This window comes from Hetaerina americana, unplaced genomic scaffold (assembly GCF_022747635.1).
Source record: "Hetaerina americana unplaced genomic scaffold, ioHetAmer1.1.p SCAF_3, whole genome shotgun sequence".
In the NCBI taxonomy this organism is placed as follows: Eukaryota; Metazoa; Arthropoda; class Insecta; order Odonata; family Calopterygidae; genus Hetaerina; species Hetaerina americana.
Genome location: NW_027286874.1, coordinates 41,188,700 through 41,207,616, shown reverse-complemented (window position 1 = coordinate 41,207,616; position 18,917 = coordinate 41,188,700). Strand labels below are relative to the sequence as shown.

The 18,917-nt window shown below is 35.8% G+C and overlaps 2 protein-coding genes and 1 long non-coding RNA gene across 6 annotated transcripts in view; 1 reads left to right on the top strand and 2 right to left on the bottom strand.

Moving 5' to 3' along the window:
• Positions 1–250: 250 nt before the first annotated feature.
• On the bottom strand, positions 251–8,357 carry CNPYb (protein canopy b). Its single transcript, XM_071587708.1, has 5 exons — positions 7,951–8,357; positions 7,527–7,653; positions 7,301–7,435; positions 7,092–7,176; positions 251–890 (listed from the first exon to the last, which is right to left on the bottom strand). The coding sequence occupies exons 1-5, from the start codon at positions 8,048–8,050 to the stop codon at positions 669–671; spliced, it is 669 nt and encodes a 222-aa protein (XP_071443809.1). The 5' UTR covers positions 8,051–8,357; the 3' UTR covers positions 251–668.
• A 57-nt stretch (positions 8,358–8,414) lies between these two features.
• On the top strand, positions 8,415–12,119 carry LOC139690700 (uncharacterized). The gene is made up of 3 exons (XR_011701495.1): positions 8,415–8,574; positions 8,710–8,885; positions 8,971–12,119. It is a non-coding gene; the product is annotated as an uncharacterized lncRNA (long non-coding RNA).
• Positions 12,120–14,289: 2,170 nt separating this feature from the next.
• The window catches only part of Fas1 (fasciclin 1), a 232,970-nt gene continuing 228,342 nt past the window's right edge, over positions 14,290–18,917 (bottom strand). For all 4 annotated transcript variants that reach the window (XM_071587389.1, XM_071587391.1, XM_071587390.1 and 1 more), the window contains one exon: positions 14,290–18,008. In XM_071587389.1, the coding sequence (XP_071443490.1) occupies positions 17,794–18,008 (215 nt within the window). In that variant the 3' untranslated portion in view covers positions 14,290–17,793. The remainder of the gene's footprint in view (positions 18,009–18,917) is intronic.

Sequence of the window (18,917 nt, the reverse complement as noted above, 5' to 3'; positions counted from 1 at the left end):
AAATGTTCTGGAGGAATTTCAAGTTCCTTCTTCAGGCCAGAGGCTTTGAAGCTTCTGTCTTGGAGACAGAAGCTTCAAAGTCTCAGAAACATTGTTTTGAGGATGAAGGTACAACATAGCAAAACATTCCAAAAAATCTTGAATTTCCCCAACAGATTTTCTTTAAAATGTGAGGGAGTAGAAGGAAAAGTCTCCAAAATTAACAAAAAAACAAGATGAAAATAAATCAGCATTAAGAATAAGAACACCATGGATTTCAAAATTATATTTAAAATACTGAGAACATATTGAATTTTTTTTTGCACTTGAATATTGACAAATAAAGTTAACCACAAACAAATTAACATTTGAACCATTAGCAAAAACTGTTTAAGCACATAAATGGAAATACCATTCACACTTAATCAAATGTAGATTTTACAAATATAATGGGGAAAATAGTAAGGTACATACACACACGGCATTTACATTCATTAGCTATGCAAGACATGCAATCGGAGCCAATTTGGATTATAAACTATATTCATCACAATGATTTGCTTTCATATCAAAATATTTATTCAATAAAATTACCAATTAGGGCAATAAGTTAACCCTACGAATCAATTAACTTTTCAAGGCAACACTTTCAAAAATTCAGAAAGAATTGAACATAATCGAGTTCTAAATTAGAGTTCTTCTTTCAAGGAATTTTGATCACCTTTCCTATTGTTCTTATTGCCTCTCTTAGATTTCTTTTTTGATTCTGGTAGTTTTTCATCAAGGCATTTGTCATCATAGTCCTTCAAAGCTCTGTTGGTGCACAAATATGTTATCAATGTGTCCTTCCCCTGATGGTGAAAGTACCAGTCCTCAATATCACTCTCATAATCTTCAATGAGGGTCTCACACTGAATGAAAGAGGAAAAAGTAAGAGTAATAGTATAATCACTTTATAATGAGCAACTATTTAAAAAGTTGACTCTCAGTAAAAATTGAGTTAATCAGTGGGAAATGTTTTCAAAGGTCAAAGGGGTTTGACTTACTCCACATATAACAGATTCCATGGCAAGAAGATTAAGAAACTATTTTCACACAGTGAATATTTTAACATTTCAAATAAATAAAATGGAAAACATATGAATAGGAAAAGCATAAAATTTCCACATTACGTCAATCATTAAAGCATTAAAATTTATATTAGCATTTTTTCAGGGACCTGAAGAAAAATATATGATTTAAGTTACTTATTAAAGGGAATGAATTATATTTGTAGTGCCAACAAGTCAAAGAAAGGTATAGCGATCTCATGATTACACACCTCATCAAAATTAAGAATTTTTAAAGGTAGTACAGGAAAGAAATATTTTTTCACAAATATGCTCTCCACTGCACGTTTGTTGATGCATGTATTCATTAAATGTACAAATGCATTCAATTGCTTTAGAGAAAAAAGCCCTACTGGCCTACTGTGATTCAATATAGTTAATACTGGCATGCAGCATGTAAAACCTATCAAATGTGAAAAATCTGTCCGTAGATATATTAGTCCTCATTACGGAGAATGTATGTTTTTTATTACTCCTGATGCAACAGTGAGAGCTGTTGGGATGTGTGGGCTTATCTTCAGAAGAAATATTTTGCATAGAGGTGACATCCACCACCCTACCTAAGACCTTTTCATAGCGGCAGGGCTGTCATGTTCTGATTATTGGGTGATAAGCATTCATCATGTTTGTAGCATTTCTCATTCTCTATTGTTTAGTTAGTTATGCTTGAAGATCATGTTATAACAATGAAAATAATAACAATTAACATGTTTTCATGGCACACAAAATTTCATATTAATTTCACCCCACCATACCACAAAATACCAATTCAGTCACCAGTATCCCAAGTGAGCAGTAGCTGGAGCAATGCCTGGAAAGGGTATCTTTATTGGATATATTAAAGGATAGCAGCCAAACTAGGGGTAGTTGAAGCCTAGGTGTGCCTCAGAGAGGTGGATACAAAGGCATCTGAACCAACTGGGGTGGCTATGTTAAGCGATTGAGCCATGTTAAAATATCATAACGTAATTTCGAATGCTTTCTAAGATCTTTGCTCACAAGCATTAATAGTAGCCGGCTTCATTATCATTACATGATTGATGCAGCACGGCATTTAAGAGGACTGAAAGAAATATTTGAAAAACATAGAGACCTATGCTCAATTAATTTAATTTTTCTACTATATCTATGTATCTATACATGTATCTACTGTATCTATACTATGGCCATTGGAATTTTTACATGGCACTCATAACACTCACATTAAATTATTTTATTTATACTATTATTCCCCAAGGATTGCAACCTTCAATGTTCCTTCCATATACCAAACATATGAACTTAAATAGTTCAAATTTTATAAAATCAAAATGCTAGGTTAAATCTCAGGGGAAAACTATATATAGTATGACTAATAATTTTGATGGATTCAAATCTCAACTCCAAAAGTCATATTGCCTTCTCAGTCATATCAACTGGTGTTGTTGAACTTGTTCAGCTGAACTCTACTCAGGGTAGAGCTATATACATATACTATACCCCTAATTAGATATTAGAGCTATATACATATGCTATATACCCTAATTAGGTATTTGTTATAAATTTGTGATTCCACAGTATTTTAATTAGGTATGACCCAGGTTTTGCCATTCAACTTCATCTTCAGATCTAAAATCAGATAACCGTGAACATCAAAACCCAGATTGAATCAAAATAAAATACCACGCAATGATAAAGTTACATTCTAGCATGGATCGATTTCAAAACCTTACACCTGATACTACCAATTATAGTTACTAGTCATCCAATGTGCTTGTAAGATAGTGTTTAAAGGCAGTAAGTGAAATCACATATAGGGCACTGGAAAAATATATAAATATATATATATATATATATATATATATATATATATATATATATATATATATATATATCTACATATATATATATATATATATATATATATATATATATATATATATATATATATCTACATATATATATATATATATATATATATATATATATATATATATATATATGTATTTTTTTTTTAAGGTAATCTACCGGTTAAGGTAGGTTTTTCGATGGACACAACTACCAAACAAATATTTTGTGACTACTAACAAAACACAACCCTAAATTCTACTCTACACCAGGTCCCTCTTCATCTCTGAGTACTTTCTTCCTCCCTTCATCCCGTCCAACATCCCTATCCTGTTCCTTCCCTTTCCTCTTTTGCCCAACATTCTACCCTCTATCACAGTCTTCAACATCCCACTGTCGGTCAACACCCCCTTCATCCACTTTTCCTGCCTCCATAGGATTGCTCCCAACAAACCCCTCTCTTCGCCCACCATACCAAGTACTTCCTCATTTGTTTTCTTCTCTGTCCATTTCACCTTCTCCATTCTTCTCCACACCCACATTTCAAAAGCCTCCAGTCTACGTATATCCTCCTGCTTCAATGACCACATTTCCGCGCCGTACATAGCTACGCTCCATATCAAAGTTTTTACGAGTCTTTTCTTAACATCCTTACTCAAAGTCCCCGTCATCAACTCCCTCCTCCTCGTGAAAGCCTCTTTGCCTAGCGCAATTCTTCTCCTTACGTCCCTACTACTTTGACCGTGTTGGTCCAAAACACTACCGAGATACGTAAACTGTTCTACCCGCTCTAGTTTTTGCCCTCCTATTTTAATGTTAAGCTTGCCCTTTTTCTTTCTAGAAAATCGCATAACCTTTGTTTTATTAATGTTGATTCTCATCCCATACCTGTCGCACTGAATTTCCAATTCACTCAGCAATGCTTGCAGCCCCTTGGCTGACTGACAAACTAAAGCTTGGTCATCAGCAAACCTAACTGATTTTACGAATTCCCCGCCCACTTTCATTCCTACCTCGAGTTCTTCCCATGCCTCTTTGATCATTTCCTCTGCATACAGGTTGAACAGCAACGGTGATAATGGGCAACCCTGCCTTACACCCCTTCCTAACACTGCCCATCCTGACTCCCCGTTTCCCGCCCGCACCTGAGCAGTCTGAGACATGTACAGGTTGCGGATTAGCCTCCTTTCCCTCCAATCTATTCCTATTTTCTGCAATATACTCATTAGTTTTTCCCAATTCACTCTATCAAACGCTTTTTCGAAATCTACGAAACAGGCAAATACCTCCTGGTTGTGTTCTATATTCCTCTCGATTAATAATCTCATTACTGCAATGGCATCACGCGTACCTCTCCCCTTCCTAAACCCAAACTGATCATCCCCTAAGTAATCATTTGCCCTACTCTCTATCCGTTTGTTTATGATCCTGAGAACAACTTTAGCTGCGTGGGATATCAAACTAATTGTCCTATAGTCCTCACATGACGTGGCCTTTACCTTTTTCGGAATCGGAACTAAAACTGCTCTCACAGAGTCTTCCGGCCAGATTCCCTCCTCATAAATGCTACGGATCAGCCCATATAGTCTCTTCCTCCCACATTTTCCTAAGCATTTAAAAAGTTCCACGGGAATGTTATCTACCCCCACGGCCTTATTTAGTTTCATCTCCCTTAATGCCCTCTCTATCTCATTGTCTAGTATGCCTGGACCTAAGCTGTCTTCCTCTACGTCATTTTCTTTCTCAATGTCTAACTGTGTTGGTCTGAGTTCTTTACTATACAGTTCTTCTATATACTCCTTCCATCTCTCTTGGATCTTTCCTGCGTCAACTATTACCTTACCCGCCTTATCTCTAACTATTAGCATAGCTCTTCCTTTCTTACTTCCCGATAACGATTTAACTTTGCTGTACAGCGCACCGATTTCGCCCTTCCTCTGGAGACTTTCCATATCCTCGCACTGCGTCTTCCACCATGCATCTTTTGCCTTATTTGTTGCCCACCTCAATTTATTGTTCAATTCTTTGTACTTCATTTTGCCTAATTCTGTATTTATATTCTTCCATTTTCGCCGCTCATCCATCTTTGTAATCATCTTATCCGTGATCCATGGTTTCCTAGTCCTTTTAGCGTTAACGGTTCCAATAGTGTCTTTTGCGGCTTCAGACAACCCTTTTTTGATCATTTCCCATTTTTCTTCGATAGTAATAAGCCCTTTACCATCCTCCATTATTTTCTCTACCGCCTGTTTGTATTCCTTCCTTTTCAACCCATTTAATGCTTCTACATTCCATTTTCTAACTTGCCGCCCCTGCCTTATCTTTTTGAAACGTACGCTACATTTCATAACAACTAAATTGTGGTCTGAGTCCGCATCCGCTCCCGGAAAGCTGTGGGAATTTATCACACTATTCCTAAACCTGTGTCTAACCAGGATATAATCTAGCTGATATCTTCCTGAGTCACCTGGCATTTTCCATGTATACCTGCGTCTTTTGTGGTGTCTAAACCAAGTGTTGGTGATGACTAACCCCTGTCTCCTGCAGAACTCAACTGCTTTCTCCCCGCGGTCATTCCTCGTGCCTAAACCGTAGTCGCCCACCTCATCACCATCTCTTCCTTCGCCTACCGTCGCATTCCAATCCCCCATCACTATCAAATGTTTCCCTGCTGGAACACACGCGATCATGTCCTCTAGCTGATCGTATATCTTATCGACCTCTTCTTCCTTATGGTTGCTCGGTGGCATGTATACCTGAATAATAACTAAGTTCGTCGGTTCTGCTTTTATCTCCACTAGTAGTATACTATCCGTTACCTGCTCTATGTTGACTACGCTTCTTCCTACCTCTTCATTTAATACTATGGCAACCCCTCGTTGGCTCTCGTCCCCACCGCTGTATATTATTCTATACTTATCACTCCAGTAATCCCCGCTATCTTTCCATCTCACCTCGCATAGACCTAAAATATCTATATTTCCCCTTTCCATCTCTCGCTTAACATTCTCCAATTTCCCTGTCCTCATCATTGTCCTAACATTCCACGTTCCTATTCTAACTAATTTTGTCTTCTTCTCCTGCGTCTTCTGTCCTGCTGCTGCTGGTTTTCCCTTGCAAGGGTTTCGTGGGATGACGACCGCGGAAGCCTTGCCTCCCCCACTGCCGGGCACGACACACGGCCGATTGGGCCGAGCCCCGTGGTTGCCAGGACTCAAAATATCTCTATTGTCCATCATATTTTTCTAGGGAATGATAATTGAGGTGGTTTCCCGTTGCCTTCCTCAATAGTGTTTTTAACGTGACACCATCACTTACTGGCCGCCCCACTGGGGTCAGACGCCATTGCAGCTGCCTCACTGAGGAACAGACGCTGCGTGGACTACCTTTCGTCTGGCTCCTAACCTTCGACCTATCTGGCATGGGTGAGCCTACCAGGAGCAATTTTTATTACTCCCGCCAGCACAGCTCTAGGGGTCATCGGAACGCACAAGCCCTTCCACCACGTCAAGGTTGTAGTCCGGGGAGGGATATATTTGTATGTATATATATATATATATATATATATATATATATATATATATATTTAAATGTATTTATAGATATAACAATAATAGATATGATGAGCATTCATCTTTGGTACCCTGAAAGCCCTGTAAAAGAGTCAAACTCTATTACCACATCCAATAAATCTCCTAGATCTATAGCCTGCTATATATGTTTCAATGCTTTTTTTAAATTTATTGGGAAATTATTTCATTAATCAGCCAAGAAGGCTAATTTTTACTTCAGTTCACAGATATCTTGAGTTGTTCTTTTGTTCAATGAGTTATACAAAAGGGGCCAATGAAATGTTTCCTTTCACAGAAATTCACATCATTCCTTCCAAAACATTTGGACTTCTTTGTCATGGACGATCAGTTTTAACATCAAATATTAATTTTTTGCATCCTTTAAGGAATGATACATTACATTTTCACAAAAAAAAAAGGTAATTTTCCGGAGATTTTCATTTTCTTTGGCATTTTGATCTGGGCTAGGACCGCAGCATGCAATAAAATTTTCACTCATAGTTTATTAGGAGCAGGTAGAAGAGCATTTTTATCGGTCAGACAATCAATGAAATATTAGAGTTACCTTACATTAAATGATTATTAAAATGGCAGAAAATCTAACCTGTGTTTTCATATTTGTAATTTCAACAGAAGGTTTGTCCCATAATTCCAATGGAATGCCTAACTCCACTTTGACACCTTTGTCCCTAAAATGATAAAAATAAGCATCAATAATGATCAACGCGCAGATCAACTGCAAAAGAAGATAGTTATGGAAATTTAAAAAAATAGGTTTGAGAAACACGTTGCCACATACTCGCAAACACTTACACTAATCCATGGAGAGTCTTGAAAGTTTGGCTCATTCCTTTGGCAAACCTTGTACTATCAGATCTTTCTTTATGGATGTTGTATTCTAAAATTCTATCACACACGCCATCAAGAGATTCCACTAGCCTCAGTTCCCTAGAAGATAGGGTCATTGAAGCTAAGTCACTGAAATTTTAACTATTATAATACATTAATTATTACTCATTACTTATATTTTAATACTTACGATTTTTCATACTTCATTCTTTTTTTGTTTTTGTCTGAATCTAATGAATACCCAATTTCCAGTACTTCATGAGATTTTCCGGTTTCTTGTAGACGGGACTCCAACTCAATGGCCACTACTTTGCACACTAAAACAAAAGTTACAAATTATCCTTCAATTTTGTTCATTGCACACGTGAAAATATTCTTTCATGGGCAAACGAATGACACCGCTGATAGAATCACGTTTAAGAGTAACAAGGGCATACGGGGATTAAATTATTTCCGATGAGATCCTGTTATGGCAAAACCAGGACCCATTTAGAAACCCAGCAAAAGATAATACAACTTTAAGTTGTAAGTGATTAAGGCACAAGTAACGAAATTTTATCACTGGTTATGAATATTATAAAGGATCTCCTTCTCTCTTAGAACCTAAGCACTACCTTCACATTTGTCGGCATATTTAACACCTTCTTCTTCTTCAGGGCCACAGTGACACATGTGTACTGAGAGGCACAAAACAACCAGGAAAGTCAACTTCATTTTGCAGGTTCCTTTTCCAAATGAAGATCACAGATTTGTATTCCCATAATTTGATAAGACATTAAGAACAGGAAACACTGATATCTCTAGCGATGCTGTACTTCCCTAGCACTCTTCCCATGGCTTAAAATTATTCGAATTTTAATACGTCAAATTTGCTTCTTTTAAATGGTCACAGTGGCGAACAATATTAAGTTTACAGGCATAAATAATATGATATTTCTTACGTATTTAAATTTACGTATTTTAAATATCAATTACAATGAATAACAAAAGCCGTTCGTTGTTACGCGGTTTACTTTGATTGGATCGAGTCCTTGCTTTACTTATTACAAAAGAACAGCAATTTTACGATGGTGAATATGAGAATTTTCAGGCAGTCTGTAGAAGCGCGTGGCAAATGATCATTAAATGTTAAGATGGAGATTGGTGATGCAGTCTTGTTGCCCACTATGTAAACAGTTTGCCGCTTCGCTATAAATCTGGTTGCTAATTTTAGTTCAAGTAACGGATAACATCGTAAGGTAAAATACAATCTTAGGATGTGTCCAAAGATGTATTCACATCCTTACCAAATCATTTCATGGATATGTATGTTACTCTAATTTATATATATTCTTGAAATGTTTTCAAATTAATATTGAACTTGTCAACTGAAGATGTAAATGCGACAAGGATAGAAATATTAACGATGATGATTTACCGCCGACCTAGTGCAGTTTCTATTGCCGTCGTAGTATTTAGTCTTTCCTTGTGCATATTATTTGTCAAACACCTAAAAGGAGTGTATGAAGATAATCAGAAGTTCAAGCGTCTTCAGGAATACAAAAAATATGTTAGTACTGTCGTGCTACGTAAAGTCACAGGTAGCCACCATCCGATATATATGTATATAATTGTACGATTCACTTTGATTTCAGATGAATGAAGTTTTAGAGTATATGGGCAACGTGGAACATATAGCAAATAAATCTTCTGAGTACTACCACACTCTCAGCAAGCATTTGCCACCATTCCCTAAAGGAAATTAACATGGGTTTACTCCAAATGGAGAGGTAAAGGCGTAATTTGGCGCTCATTTTCGGAAAGAGAGAGTCTAATATCAAAGTTAAAGATAGTATTTGTGTCAGAATCTTACATTCATGGTCCTGGTTTTGATTGATATAAATTAACCCCAAAATGTAATATAGTTACTAATGTGTAATGAAAGGTTGGAAGGAATTTCTGAATCAGAATTCATTTGGTTGCTAATTAATTGTGAGATTAGGTATTCATCGAAGCCTAAGTTAATTCCTATTCCTTCATTCCCTTCTAGTTATTTCTTCACCTCACTGTATGAATGTAAAAGTGAAATGATATAAACTATGAAAAAGTTATCACTCAAAAACTATTATTCTTCCATTTAAAACATTAATTGCAAGTGTTTTGATTTCAATGACCAATATTATATTGTACTGGTCGTCAACGCAATGGAAATCATTTTCATTATTTAGATGGGCTAAAGGCAAGGAGTGATGTGCCTTGCAGCTAAAAATATCTTCGTTGGTTTGGGAGAACAGTTGGCAGTACCTAGCTACATCCCATATAGCTGTGTGTGAGATTCACTCCAGAATCAAATATATTGCATTTATATACCTGATACCTATTGACCGCTAAACAGGAATTCTTGTAATTTCATAAAAAATGGATTTGGAATTATAAGAATTAATTTTTTCAAATTATTTCTGCAAGGTTTTGATCGTGCAATGATCATACAACCAAGGCATTTGAATCAGAATTGAACTGATGGATTTCATCAATGAAATGGATACAGGCATGCAGTTTCATATTGGGATGGCATTAGGAATTAGTATGTACTTATCATTGACAATTAAAGCTTACTTAACTCACTGCAATGTGCTAAAATGACATTTTTGGTCAAGTTAAAAAAAATCATTTTAGTACACGGTAAAGGTTTCACATATGATATTCTTGCTGTAAATTATGAACCTTATAAACAGTCCAAATTCGAGCTTAAATTAGATTTATTTTCATGTGTACTTAACGACATCTTCACTTTTAACATTTGTTTGGCCACATTCTATGTATGTATTAATATTTTGAATGAATGACATGTTGAAACTATACATGATATCTTCAGAGGAATACGACTATGATGGATATTATGACAAATCTGAAAATGATTGTACAAGTTAGGGAGTATCTTTCAGCTACTGTATTGGTTTTGTGATGTTTGAAGAGATAGGATGCAAAAGATGAGCTGACTTCTCTCAATCATATTTATTTTTTATGCGTGATTTTTAAATCAATTTTTTGTTGATCCCTTGTTCATTTAATTTTATTTATATGAACCCTAGAAATATTTTCCTCATTGAAAACTTTTGAATTAATTTTAACTTGCATGTATTTTGTTAAATATGAATATGCAGTATATTTTTATTTAATTTTAATAGTTTTAACATAAGTAACTGTTGGATAAATACCCTAACAATTTCTTTAGAAATATGTTCTTGAATCCAGGGAATCAGATGATATCTAATTGACCTCACAGAATCACTAAAAGTTGTATTTCACAGTGCCCTCTTTGGTTCAAGGTCTGTCCCAACAGTAGAAGGACTGAGTCGATTGAAAAACTCATTGTCAGACCTGATACATTCACTCAAAAGCCTACGAAGTAGCACCATAGTGTATCCACACACCGCTGCAGGTGGGTTTTCCACGCCTAGTACAGCTTCTGGAATGTGGCATCCGAAATGCTGCTAGGCTCCCATTTCACGGCCTGTTGTAATGCTTCCACTGAGCCATGATGATGGCCTGCCAGCAAGAATTTGAGATGGGGGAAGAAGTTGTGGCATTGTCTATAAAATTGCATCCTCACTAACATGGTCAAGAAGCTCTTGGCAGATCCGTGGGTTAGTTTCCTTTTGTTCGTCCAAAAGCACTCGCGGCATCAACTTCTCACACAACTTTCTCATGCCCATGTTTCCGGAAATAAATCAATGTACATCACTTTTAGGGATGCCAAATACATCAGAAACCATGGGAACACTTAATCTATGATCCCTCTCCAACAAAGCCATCAATTGTGCAAGATTTTCGTCAAAGGGCATCCTTAACGTTCGACATCTTCAACATCTTCTCTACCCTCTCAAAACAACTTGTACCACTCAAGAACACCTTATCTACCTATTGTATTATCACAATAAGCTACCTTGAGCATGTCATGAGTCTCTTTTCCAGTTTTGCCCAGTTTCACGCAAAATTCGATGGCGTAGCCCTGTTCCAGTAACTGGTTCATGATGGAGCATAACCTGTTCACATTGTAGAGGTTTTGCAAATGAACAATCTGCACTCTGCAAAGGCTGGGAGCCCACTGGCCTGGTATCTTTCCTGAAACCCAGCCAGGGAAACCGCCACTCATCCGTCCGTTTATCTGGGAAAAAATAAGTCCTACCACTCATGGGATATACCTTGTATCATAGTAAACTATTTTTGAAATCCCAAGTTTCATGCAGAATAGATTCCTTTATGTGATGCCTGTAAAATTAGTATGATTATGTATGCTCATGGAGTTAGCCGCTGAGTTGAAGTGGCTCTCCCGTATTTTTTGGTAGAACTGGTAACCAAGGTCACAGTATTTCCTCCTCATTGTAGTGATATGTTTAAGATGTGAATATAATTCTCTATTTTTACGTACACATTGAAAACATGATCAACAAGTGATATCTTAAATTTTATGCAGATCATTATTAAAATAAATACTCTTTGTTCTATTAAAACAAATGTATGAACATAGCAGCTAAATCTAATATATCTGTGATTTTTATAAAAATGTAGTTTTGAGAAATGTAGAATTTACTGCTACTTAATTGTTATGTTTCATTATTTCAATCATGTTGTGGCACCATGCCTTAATCAATCCTTTTAAACATTTTATTCTTTTAATTTGTAAAATATTTATCTAACCAAAAAGGATTTGGTTTGTGTTGACGTTGTCTTATAAACATGGCAGAAGACTGAACAAGATGCATTTGTTGTATTGACAATTGTGGAAAATTAAAATTGTTTTGATGAATATTCTATTTCATTTGTCTTCTATAGCCTCATACCTGACACTTTATTGGTGTGTGAATGAATATATGGGGGGGGGTAAAATTTTAAGATGAAGAAAAAAACAGCCTATTTTCACTTCTATTATGACAGAAGAGACAAAAAATGTCAATGTGTAGAAGGTAGAGGTAGAAAGTATTTTTCCACGTCTTTTTATAATGATTTACATTCATTCAAATGCTTGTAAAACTTGTACATGCATTAGTAATACTATAATACAAGTATGTATTCTTTTACTCTAACAACTTGCCCTGTTGATAGTGCATACTATCATGACAAGTGCATAGGATGCATCAGCATAAAAAGAGGCTTTATCATCTTGTATGAATCCACGTTTCATGTGTCATGAAGTGAGGATGTGCTTAATATTTATCAGTTAATCTTAAAGTTAGGAGGAAAATATGTCATAGAATGTCTCTTGGTTGCTTATTTATTTGCTATTCATTATTCACTGTATCTATTGCTTATTTATTCCCCTGGCTGCTCTAGAATGTGCTTAAATTGAGAATTTTCTATTGGACATAAACTGTTGGATTAACTTTCAACCTCAAATAAAAATCAATATCTTGGAAGCTAATAGATTTCAGCATTCTGTTTTTCGACAAGCAAAACATGAAGCAAAAAATCAATGGTTCCCACTCAATTTCTTTGAAACCCTTTTCTGGTTCCCATCCATTTTCATAGGTGCTACATGTCCGCTCTGCCATATACCTTGGTGCAAACTGATGAATGTAAATATATATTATCCTCCTAGGTTAGGAATGAAAGTGGGTGGAGAATTCATAAAATCAGTTAGGTTTGCTGATGACCAAGCTTTAGTTTGCCAGTCAGCCAAGGGGTTGCATGCATTGCTGAGTGAATTGAAAATTCAGTGAAACAGAAATGGAATGAGAATCGATATGAAGAAAACAAAGGTTATGCGATTTTCCAGAAAGAATAAGGCTAAGCTAAACATTAAAATAGGAGGGCAAAAACTAGAGCAGGTAGAACACTTTACGTATCTTGGTAGTGTTTTGGATCAACGCGGTCAAAGTAGTAGGGACGTAAGGAGAAGAATTGCGCTAGGCAAAGAGGCTTTCACAAAGAGGAGGGAGTTGATGACGGGGACGTTGAGTAAGGATGTTAAGAAAAGAGTCGTAAAAACTTTGATATGGAGCGTAGCTTTGTATGGTGTGGAAACGTGGTCATTGAAGCAGGAGGATAGATGTAGACTGGAGGCTTTTGAAATGTGGGTGTGGAGAAGAATGGAGAAGGTGAAATGGACAGAGAAGAAAACAAACGAGGAATTACTTGGTATGGAAGGTGAAGAGAGGGGTTTGTTGGGTGAAATCCTATGGAGGCTGGAAATATTGATGAAGGGCGTACTGATCAGTAGTGGGATGTTGAAGACTGAAATTGAGGGGAGAATGTTAGGCAAACCAGGGAAGGGCAGGAACAGGATAGGGATGTTGGACGGGATGAAGGGAAGAAGGAAGCACTTGGAGATGAAGAGGGACCTGATGTAGACTAGGTTGCTGGATTTTTTGTTTTGTTAGGAGTCACAAAATATTTATTTTATTGCTGTGTACATCCAAAAACCTACGGTAACCGGTAGATTACCGTGTAATAATAATCCTCTTAGGTCTGGGCCTGATAATTTTGTCTGCCCTGTTTTGTGTGGCATTTTAATTATATGTGAGTCACTGAAATAAATGATTGGAAAGTTAATAGGATGCCTTTCAGGATTCCATAAATAAAATTTAAATTTAATAAAAATTGATGATGCAAAAATGAGTTCATGATAGTTATTGCTCTCACTCCCATATCAACCAGGGCCCATTTTTATGGTGACTTATTCTGTTGTTAGGAGGTTTCTGGTTTTAGACAATCTATGGTTTAATGTGTATAACCACAATTACAGTTTCTCCCTAAAGTAGTGTGGAGTTATTTCTTATTTGAAAGAAGGTGCTGTTTTAGTTGAACTCATCGGTCTTGAATAAAATTAAAGATGCAAGTTTACTTTTCATTCAACAGAAAGTTTAATGGAGGTGTCAGAAGGAATTCTGAGAACTTCCTACTTACCTTCAATGAGCTATAGCATGTATATCGATTGAAGTAATTTTAGCATTCAAATAATATAATGCTAAGAGTGAGAAAGAAATGTTTAATATACCAATGAAATTACAACAATTAAATTATAATTCAAATATGTACAATCTTCATCAAATTCAAGTAAAGAAGACTTGATATATGCTTTTAACAAAATAGTAAGTTTCACAAGTTGGTTCATGAAATGAAGAAGCCTTAAACAGCACTAGGTTGTGGAAATTCACTTTATTTGGTCCATGTTTTATTATACACAGCTATCAATGATACTCTTTTTGTTTTGGAACAAAGTAAATAAACTGAACAAGTGAGCGTGCAAAGTCCGGACTACACAGTGCTGGGGCACGCTATTGTCTTCCGCCATTTATACCCCCTGTATGTCTGCAACCAGGCCTATCTGATACAGCAGGGGATATATGCACAAGAGTGCATTTTGGTAGTGGCAGTGGCTGGGCAATCGCCAGGGCCAGAGCATAGCTCAGCAGGCTGCATGGGGCACTTCACAAGCACTAATCAACACAGAATTGAGGTCACTCTCAATTCCTCGACCTTATTCAAAGTTTGTTCAACAACACCATGAGAATGAAAGAGTTTAAAATCTGATGGCTGTTGAAATGTTAAACAAATGAGGAACATAATGGCAATCATGGTTAAGGCTTGTTTCATGCTTCTTCATTTGATTGTTTTGGCCTAATTATGTACACAATGAGGGTGGCTTCAGTGCCGGCTTTCATTAATTTTTTTTTTACCATGTATTATAGAAGTGTTTTGTATTAGTGAAGACAATGACTGCCACCTATAAGCAATTGTGAACACACCGTTGTTTCCTCTTTAGAATAATGAATTTGAAGTTTAAAGCTCCTAGATTTTCATTTCCTGCATGCTATTACTTTTGTACATCTTAAATGAGAACCCATAAAAACATGATTATGAGACATTAATATTTCAAATTGTTATAGCTAACAGGTCATTGCTAGGTTTCAGGTCAAATTACGTGAAATCCATGCACCTGTTCAGTAATCCCAGCAACTCAAAACCAGATGGCACTATAATCCAACTAGAAAAGCCAACACATCAGCCATAATTCACTTCAAAAAGACATTGTTTTCTGGAGAAGCAACGTTGGAACTCTAAAAACTATATTAGAGACATTGCTTGCAGTCAGGCTTGTAAATTTGTACTAATTGAATTCAAAAGATACTAAAAGCACTGTTTGCAAGATATAGTGAGGAGAACACTCTCCTTACCACAGAAGCCACATTCTTCATTTTTAAGTATCAGATTTTTTTATGGATTACTGAACTCAGTGCATTTTGTTGACACATTCAACAATATTATGGCTTGCTGCTGGTTCTGAATGAGAACATGATGTTTTACAACAAGGCAAGAACTCTTATTCTACAATAATATCAGAATATCTGGCGACAGGTAGGGGTTTTGTATTATAAGTTTAACCTATTTTTGCACAGGTACTCTCCGCCTGGTCTTCTCAAAAAGTGAAGCATTTCAGCATTCTAAAATAAAAACACACTTTGCAAACCAATTCACACATCCATTTTCATTCATCCACTCTACTAATTATAATGACAACACATCCAAACTTTCAAAGCACAGCACAAAGACAGTACATTTTGGACAAGAATAACTTGCGATCTGAGACTATTCCAGTCCCAAAGGTATGAATATAAAGCGAACATGGAATGTAAAAACATTTAAGGAGCTAAGCAAGGTCCCACAAATCAGGCTAATGAAAGAGTTCACAAAAGAATCTTTCATCTTACAACATCTGAGGCAAAATAGCTGCTTTGGAGTCTATTTCTATACAAGGAGTGCCAAACCAACAAAAAAAGACAAGCTTTTCATATTTGGCACCACCCTGAAATGCTTCAAGTTTTGGCCTCCAATTCCAAATTTCATAGGCTCAACTACACAGCAGCAAGATTACAGGCTCTTCTCATCTCACAAAATAAATATTTTAGTAAGCTACTCAGTTTTAACTAGCTTCATATAATATATATTTATATTTTTATAACCTATAATTATTTATATATTTAAAAATGTACAGTCTTGCTGGACCAATCTGCAAGTTAATGTGAATTATTTTGGATATGTTGCTTAAAATAGATAACTACTACATTTGTAAACATGCAACTCCTGAACCAAGTGAAGACATTGAAATAAGAACTTTGAAACAACAAAAATATGCAATAGTGCAGAAAATGGGCAATAGAGTTGAATATTGAGGGGAAGAAGAAAGAGGAGGAAAATGAAGTTGTCATGCATAATTGACCCTAATTATAATTTTTTACAAGTAGCATAGAGAGCTGAATCAAAAACATTTACACAAGGCTTGGGTCATATATTTTCATGTCAAGAGTATCCCGTTTTGCCTTCATTTCCTCACTCTCACCTCTTCCTCTCCTAAATATGTAGCAATCATATCCAAGAGCCGAAGAAATACATCAACATGGTATGAGGTTGGTGGGACATAAATACTGAAGAAATACAAAATAGAGAGTAGATTAAATGAAATAGTTTGAATGAAAACTTGCAATAAAACATACACTTAATTAATATTTATATTATTATCTTTTATGCTCTTTGGAGCAGTTACTTTCTCAGTTCCACCTTGTAAGGCTAATGACACCACCTCACAAAGAAATCTCACAGCATGGAAATATCACTCAGTGCACAAATTTCAATAGAAATATCCTCTGAATGGGGTCACTGAAACAAATACCATCTGTTAGATGTCTTGCAACATGAAGAAAGGAAATAATAAAACATTATAACATGTATTGCTTCTATCATCAGACCCTGCAACTATAAGAGTCTGAAAATAAGTAACGTATTACTTAATGGTCTTTGCTGAGCTAACTAAAGAAGTTCACCTGCTATATGTCATATCACCACACAAAATAAAATTCAGTCTAATATCGACAAGCTCTTTTCATTTGCAAGGTACGAAATGAAAACGACATCTTCATGCAGGCAGGAAAAGCTATTAGACTCCCTTTAAGTGATGAAAGATAATGATTGTAACAAGAAGTAGAATTGTTGGAGGAACTAACAAAGGTTTAATAGTTGAATGGAACACATTGGGGTGCTAACTTAGCCTGAGAAATTTTTCAATTAAGTTGGACTACCACAGACCACAATATTGCAATGGAACAGATTCATAATATCTTTGAAAAACTTTTCAGCAGGCTGGGATTTTAATACCCCTGTGAATTAAACAATCACAGCAGCATCTTCACCTTTTCCTTCCTCTGTCTGCTCATGATAATATTTTTGTTGATGGGCAATGAGGGGAGAGAGTTGATCGACTTGGATGTTCCACTTCAGTCATTACCAGCGTCACTGCGTGTTGAACTTCTTCCGACGACTTCCGGCTGAACCTTACATGCTTTCAAGTACATATTTAGATAATGTGAGGCTATTTATTATATGTGGAATGGTCTATGAGTCGCAATCAGAGGAGGAAGAAATGTTCCAATGGTGATCTCATATAATCTGCTGTAGGGATGATTATTTCTGCCTGCCTTGCTTTACAGCAAGAACTTAACGATTAAGAAGGGGGCAAGCTGAGCAAGGAAGGCCAATGGTGAGAGGAGAAGAAGGGATGAAGGCATGGAGCCACCCGTCACAATCACATCACTTTCCTTCAGAAGAGCAGAATCGATGACATGAATCACACCATTGGTACACTCTACATCTGGCCGAAATACATGTATCCTCTCTCCTTGCCATTCCAAGTAATAGCCTGAAAGTATTTCAAAAGTGAAATTGAAGTATTAGACATGAGAAAGGACTGTCTTTTATGTGAAATTACACTTGCAAAGCAAATTATAAATTGAAATCTTTGATAAGAAGCATTACACAAGACAATATAAGTTGGTGTTTACCATTGATCAATTCTCTGTGACTTAAAAAAAGCCTTTTATCAGCACAACTATAAGCTCATGTTTACCATTTTCTCTTGTCATCTAAAGGCAATGCCACTTAGAAATTTCAAAGCATTCAAAGACAAATATGACCTCTTATAAAATTACTAAATCTAATGAATACATTATGGTTTAAGACATAATCTTTAGTCAATTCGAAATAGTTATATTGAATTTCAGTTGACACTCCTCCCAGCGAATACTTTTATTGTTCATTTCTCTAATTTTTATATTTCTCTATTAATTAGACATTTGAAAAGTATCAAACAATATGCAATGGAATTTCTGTTGCCTTCATTGTTTGATTTCAACAGCTATTAAGAAGACAAGAATTATCTGATACTAATATCACATTATCGAAATTTTTCCGGTGGACAAAAATTTACAAATTAAAATGAACAATAATTAATACAAAAATATAGATAATTATTGTCCTAAAATAATTAATCAAAGATCATAAAAATAATAAAATAAACATTAAGGATCATAGTTATTTTTCAAGTAAATTTGTCCTCTTCAAATGATAGCAGTGTTTGCTCCACCAGTTATTACATCTTCTTTAAGAAGGCTAGGATGAAAGTCATAATATATATTACAGAAAAAGAACTTAACATTTTCCTGTTAATGGAAAGCTCATTCTAATTAGCTAACAGTGATATAGTCTCATTGGTAGCATATGTGCCATTGAAATTAAATAGTTCATCCTATTATCTGCCAATAGAGTAATT

Coding starts and splice junctions, on each gene's coding strand:
- CNPYb (XM_071587708.1), bottom strand. CDS start 8,050: ATGAAGTTGACTTTCCTGGTTGTTTTGTGCCTCTCAGTACACATGTGT. Junction 7,436..7,526: donor AGAATGAAGTATGAAAAATC/GTAAGTATTAAA, acceptor CCTATCTTCTAG/GGAACTGAGGCTAGTGGAAT. Junction 7,177..7,300: donor AAGACTCTCCATGGATTAGT/GTAAGTGTTTGC, acceptor TTATCATTTTAG/GGACAAAGGTGTCAAAGTGG.